The sequence below is a fragment of the Nematolebias whitei genome, chromosome 8 (assembly GCF_014905685.2).
Source record: "Nematolebias whitei isolate Nwh7 chromosome 8, NemWhi1, whole genome shotgun sequence".
NCBI lineage: Eukaryota > Metazoa > Chordata > Actinopteri > Cyprinodontiformes > Rivulidae > Nematolebias > Nematolebias whitei.
This window is the reverse complement of record NC_056505.1, coordinates 50,529,806-50,536,431: the sequence shown is the minus strand read 5'-3', so window position 1 is coordinate 50,536,431 and position 6,626 is coordinate 50,529,806. Positions and strand designations below refer to the sequence as shown.

The window sequence follows — 6,626 nt, the reverse complement described above, 5'->3', positions numbered from 1 at the left end:
TTAATGAATCATGTATTTTCAAGGTTTGGACTTCCCCTTAGGGTGAACTCGGACCAAGGTACACACTTCACAGGTGAAGTAATGAAGGAACTGTGGAAGACGCTAGGCGTCAAAGCCAACTTCCATATTGGCTACCACCCACAGGCTTCAGGCCAGGTTGAGAGAGCAAACAGGACGGTGGTGAGTATTTTGAAAAAATACGTAGCCGCAAACCACAAGGACTGGGACGTGAAACTCCCTCTGGTCCTCATGGCCATAAGGGCCACTCCACACACGTCGACTGGCATCGCTCCTTTCGAGATGATGACGGGTCGACAAATGACTCTCCCTCTGCACCTGTTGTACCAACCAGGCGATGCTGCCATGGCAACAGCCTACACCACACAACAATACATGAAAGACTTGGAAAGACACCTTAAGAACACTTTTGCTTTCGCACAGAAAAACCTGGAAAAATCAGCTGAAGGACGCAAAGCGTACTACGACCAAAAGGCCTCTTACGAGGAACTCCAAGTGGGAGACAGGGTCTGGTACTACACGTTTGCACCCAAAACTGGGAGAGTAGAGTCCGGGACCGGAACTCTCGCCCGTAAGCTGATGCCCAGATGGACTGGACCCCATCTGATAACCGACAAAGTGTCTCCAATTATCTACCAGATTAAAATCAGTAAAGGCCAAAAAGAGCCAACTGTTAAATGGGTACATCGTAACCAGATTAAACAACACAAGGCGTGCAATAACTCCTTAGGAGACAAAGACATCACAAAATCTGACCTCGTGGGAACAAGGGTCATCCCTGTAGAAGATAACTAATGGATAATAAACTTAACCATAGTTTAAACTCACAGGACCTACCCTTGATAAAACGGGACAGCGTGACTGAAATCTGGCAACCAGGGTGAGGAGAAGCTGTGAAACGATGTTTCTAGATGCTTAGTCACTACTCTTGTCGGTGTTGGAACGTTGTTTAGTTGATTTTGGTTGTTTCTGAGGTAAGAATGAATCTTGTGTGTAGTTAAGTTAGAGACTAAGAGGCCTTTAACCATGCCAACATGCAGTTCATTCACTAAATTGCAATCTTTGCGGAGTCAATGTATATTATTGCTACTTTGAGTACCATAATCTACATTGAGCTCACAACGCTTAAGCCGAACCTACTCGAACAATTCTATTCGGGGGGATAGCTAATTCTTTTTGATAAGTCTCGCCATAGACTTCCAAAACATTTATGGGAAAACCAAACACCCAATCTCAAGTCGTTCGTCTAAAGGACAACAGACAATTACACCAAACTATATTTTACCATGTAAAGCTAACTTAAACCAAGTTAGAAATGGAAAAATAGTTTGGAACACTTTTTCTATAGGCATAAACCCCTGTAGTACCCCTTTTCAGCATTCTCCACCCCTTAACTGGTAGTTGTAGCTGTTCCCAACCATAATAGCTTACACACCAGATGCATATAGTTTAAGGCCTTATGTAAAATCCCCTTCATAAGCCCACCTTAAACCACATAATTGCATGACACATTGAACCAGAACGGCACAGGCTGGACGTCGCTGGAGACAACCTTCGCTGGAGGCGACCTGCAATCCTGACGTTGGTCTCCACTCTTCATCCAGTGGCCGCTTCTTCAGTTCAACCCAAGGGTACCCCTCTGTATGCTGATTAATCAACACTTCCAATCGCTGTGGATTTACCGTTGTGGATTATATGACTTTTTCAATGGATTACAGACTCTGTTTCCAAGGGGTTAAAGCATTGCTACAATGGAATTATCGAGACGATATGGGATTATAATCAACACAATGGAATACCAAGAACATTGTGGAATTACCTTGACTTTGTTTCCTTGCTGGATTACTTCTGACTTTGGTCTTCCTTGCTGGATTACTTCTGACTTTGGTCTTCCTTGCTGGATTACATCAAGCTCAAGGACATTTGAAGGTCTAAGTTCACGGTTGGAATTCATCTCCATGGACAGGTGATGATTTCCAAAGGGGGGACTGTAGTGAACCAGATGACCTGATGATCTGACCCTCATCTGACCCTGATGACCTCAAATCTACCAGATGGACAGAGACTGTTATTTTCATTGATCTGAATAAGTCTGAGCCATCTGATGACTTTCTTTCTTGAATTAATCAAGCAGAAAAGACAATCCTCTATAATCATTACTGTTTTACAAATGTTTTGATAATCAAATTGTGTTAGTTTCACTCAATGCTTACAGGTTGAAAAGAAATACTCATTTTTATTTTACATAAACAGTAAGTAATGATTTTTATTCCTCATTCAAAGAAGAAATCACCTGAATATGCATTTCTTGATTTTCTGTCTGAAATGAGCCAAGTCGTAAGTGTGTGAAAGTTGAAGCTTCGGTCAACTAAATGTTTACTGAAGAAGAAATGTCATGTTTAACTATTTGAGAAGATAATCAGAATAGAGGCTCCAAAAAGTCTGGTATTTTGCAATAATCTTTTCTGTATGTTGAAAACAAATTCATTCCCTGACCTCGACTTTTGATAAACACCTTACGTCAAAACCACTCCTCTTTCTGGTCCATCCACGAATCAGAAAGCTCTAAAGTAAACCCGGAAGTAAACTCATTTAAAATGTGAGAACTTCCCGGTTCTGTTAGAGAGTTGGAATGGTGAAGAGTGCAGTTAGTTCTCAAGGAGTTCAGAAGAGAATTCAGTTATGGAGAGTTTTGGAGTTGGAGTCTGAGAAGATCTGAAAGAGTCTGAGAGCTGCTGACAATGAAGAGTCAGAGTTGCCGAGAATCCAGAGACGTTTTGGGATTATAATTCTGTTTTGAACTAACCACGCACGACTCTCCAAGGATTTTAGCTGTTCTCAACGGAGATGCTGATATCAGTCTGAAGGGTTCTTACTGAGGTGATCTATCGTCAACAAGGTAACGGTTTCTTCTTCGACTAAAGTGTACCTGGGATAAGCTGAGATACCTGATGGGAGCGTGCAATTTCTGGTCAAACAGATTAAATTCCCTCACATATTCCTCTGTAAGATAAATCTCAATTTCCTCTTAAACTCACCTCTCTCTCATAAATCAGTACAGATATTTTTAGAAATATCTGAAGCAAAGTCCTCAAATCACCGCCGAGTGATTTGAAGTTCATTATTTGTGAAACTGTCTGTTATTATTTTCATATTTTGCCAAATTAATGTAAATGTTTGATGTTAAACTTTGATTCTGAAAATAAATGACTCCATTCATTTGATGGGTCAAAGATAATAACGTCTCTCGTTCGCATTTCTGTTAAATTCAATGCACGGCATTACACAGTCAGAAAAATGAAGAACTCGTGAAAAGTATGCATAAATATATACCACATATATTTGTCATACAACAAGTGACACGTACCTACGTGACTCACTACACGTGGGTCACTGGAGCCCCACTCTGGAGCTGGGCCTTGAGGTGGGGCACGCTGGCAAGTGCCTGGTGCCCGGGCTTTTACCCATGGAGCCTAGCCGGGTACAGCCCAAAAAGGAGACATGGGTCCCCCTTCCCATGGGCTCACCACCTGTGGGAGTCACCACCTGTGGGAGGGGCCAAAGGGGTCGGGTGCAATGTGGGATGGGTGGTGACCGAGGGCGGGGACCCTGGCGGTCTGATCCTCAGCTACTGAAGCTGGCTATTAAGACGTGGAATATCACCTCTCTAGTGGGGAAGGAGCCTTAGCTGGTGTGTGAGGTTGAGAGGTTCTGGTTAGAAATAGTCGGACTCACCTCAACGCATGGCTCTGGCTCTGGAACCAGTTTCCTTGAGAGGGGTTGGACACTCTTCCACTCTGGAGTTGCCCCTGGCGAGAGGCGCCGAGCAGGAGTGGACATACTTATTGCCCCACATCTTGGTGCCTGTACGTTGGGGTTCACCCCGGTGAACGAGAGGGTAGCCTCCCTCCACCTACATGTGGGAGGATGGGTTCTGACTGTCATTTGTGCTTATGTGCCAAACAGCAGCTCAGATTACCCACCCTTTTTTGAGTCCTTAGATGGGGTACTGGAGAGTGCACCTCCTGGGGGCTCCTTTGTTCTACTGGGGGACTTCAACGCTCACATGGGCAATGATAGTGAGACCTGGAAGGGTGTGGTTGGGAGGAATGCCCCCCCCCCGATCTGAACCCGAGTGGTGTTCTGTTGTTGGACTTCTGTGCTCATCATGGATTGTCTATAACGAACACAATGTTCAAGCATAAGGGTGTCCATATGTGCTCTTGGCACCAGGACACCCTAGGCCGCAGCTCGATGATCGACTTTGTTGTTGTCTCATCTGATCTGCGGCCGCATTTCTTGGACACTCGGGTGAAGAGAGGGGCGGAACTGTCCACTGACCACTACCTGGTGGTGAGTCGGCTCTGATGGTGGGGGAGGATGCCGGTCAGACCTGCCAGACCCAAACGTATTGTGAGGGTCTGCTGGTAACGTCTGACAGAGTCTCCCATGAGACAGAGCTTTAACTCCCACCTCCGGGAGAGCTACGAACACGTTCCGGGGGAGGCGGTGGACATTGAGTCGGAGTGGGCCATGTTCCATGCCTCTATTGTCGAGGCGGCTTATCAGAGCTGTGGTTGCAAGGTTGTCAGTGCCTATCGTGGCGGAAATCCTCGAACCCGGTGGTGGACACCGGCGGTGAGCGATGCTGTCAGGCTGAAGAAGGAGTCCTATTGGGCCTTTTTGACCTGTGGGACCCCGGGAGCAGCTGATGGCTACTGGTGGTCCAAGCGGCATGCGGCTTGGGTGGTCACTGAAGCAAAAACCCAGGCATGGGAGGAGTTCAGAGAGGCCATGGAGAATGACTTCCATACAACTTCGAGGCGATTCTGGTCCACCACCTGGCATCTTGGGGGGGGGGGGGGGTACGCCACCAACACTGTTTATAGTGGAGGTGGTGTGCTACTGACCTCAACTCGGGATGTCGTGGGTCGGTGGGCAGAGTACTTTGAAAACCTCCTCAATCCCACTGGCACGTCTTCCACTGAAGAAGCGGAGTCTGGGAACTTTGGGTTGGGCTCTCCAATCTCTGGTGCTGAGGTCACCGAGGTAGTTAAAAAGTTCCTCGGTGGCAAGGCCCCAGGTGTGGATGAGATTCGCCCGGAGTTCCTAAAGGCTCTGGATGTTGTGGGGTTGTGTTGGCTTACATGACTCTGCAATATTGCGTGGACATCGGGGGCAGTTCCCCTGGATTGGCAGACTGGGGTGGTTGTCCCCCTATTCAAAAAGGGGGGCCGTAGAGTGTGTTCCAACTACAGGGGGATCACGCTTTTAAGCCTCCCTGGTAAGGTCTATTCTGGGGTTCTGGAGAGGAGGGTCTGTCGGATAGTCAAACCTCAGATTCAGGAGGAACAGTGCAGTTTTCGTCCTAGTCGTGGAACACTGGACCAGCTCTACACCCTCAGCAGGGTCATGGAGGGTGCGTGGGAGTTTGCCCAACCAGTCTACATGTGCTTTGTGGACTTGGAGAAGGCATTCGACCGCGTCCCTCGGGGAGCCCTGTGGGGGGTACTCTGGGAGTATGGCGTACCAGGCCCTTTGACACGGGCTATTAGGTCCCTGTACGACCGGTGTCAGAGCTTGGTCTGCATTGCCGGCAGTAAGTCGGGCTCGTTCCCAGTGAGAGTTGGACTCCGCCAATGTTGTCTTTTGTCACAGATTCTGTTCATAGCTTTTATGGACAGAATTTCTAGGCGCAGCCAAGGTGTTGAGGGGATCCGTTTTGGTGGCCTTAGGATCGCTTTTCTGTTTTTTGCAGATGATATGGTCCTATTGGCTTCATCAAGTCATGATCTACAGCTTTCGCTGGAGCGGTTTGCAGCCAAGTGTGACATGGCTGGGATGAGGATCAGTTCCTCCAAATGGCCATGGTCTTGAGCCGGAAAAGGGTAGAGTGCCCTCTCCGGATCGGGGAGGAGGTCCTGCCCCAGGTGGAGGAGTTCAAGTATCTCGGCATCTTGTTCACAAATGGGGGAAAAATGGAGCGTGAGATCGATAGGCAGATAGGTGCAGCGTCGGCAGTGAAGCAGGCTCTGTACTGGTCTGTTGTGATGAAGAGAGAGCTGAGTCAAAAGGCGAAGCTCTCAATTTACCGGTCGATCTATGTTCCTACCCTCATCTATTGTCATGAGCTTTGGGTTGTGACTGAAAGAATGAGATCACGGATACAGGCGGCCGAAATGAGTTTTCTCCGCAGGGTGTCTGGGCTCTCCCTTAAAAATAGGGTAAGAAGCTCGGTCATACGGGAGGGACTCAGAGTAGAGCAGCTACTTCTTCACATCGAGAGGAGCCAGTTGAGGTGGCTCGGGCATCTGGTTAGGATGCCTCTTGGACGCCTCCCTGGTGAGGTGTTCCAGGCACGTCCCACCGGGAGGAGACCCAGAGGAAGACCCAGGACACGCTGGAGAGAATATGTTTCTCGGCTGGCCTGGGAACGCCTTGGGATTCCCCTGGAGGGGCTGGCCCAAGTGGCTGATGAGAGGGAAGTCTGGGCCTCCCTACTTAAGCTGCTACCCCTGCGACCCGACCCCGGATAAGCGGAAGAAAATGTATGTATGTATGTATATATATATATATATATATATATATATATATATATATATATATAT

The 6,626-nt window shown here is 47.7% G+C and overlaps 1 protein-coding gene across 1 annotated transcript in view; it reads right to left on the bottom strand.

The window, feature by feature from the left end:
* The window catches only part of arid3c (AT rich interactive domain 3C (BRIGHT-like)), a 184,978-nt gene that overhangs the window by 41,523 nt on the left and 136,829 nt on the right, over positions 1 to 6,626 (bottom strand). The window contains exon 6 of the mRNA XM_037680773.1: positions 2,515 to 2,519. Coding sequence (XP_037536701.1) covers positions 2,515 to 2,519 — 5 coding nt within the window. The remainder of the gene's footprint in view (positions 1 to 2,514; positions 2,520 to 6,626) is intronic.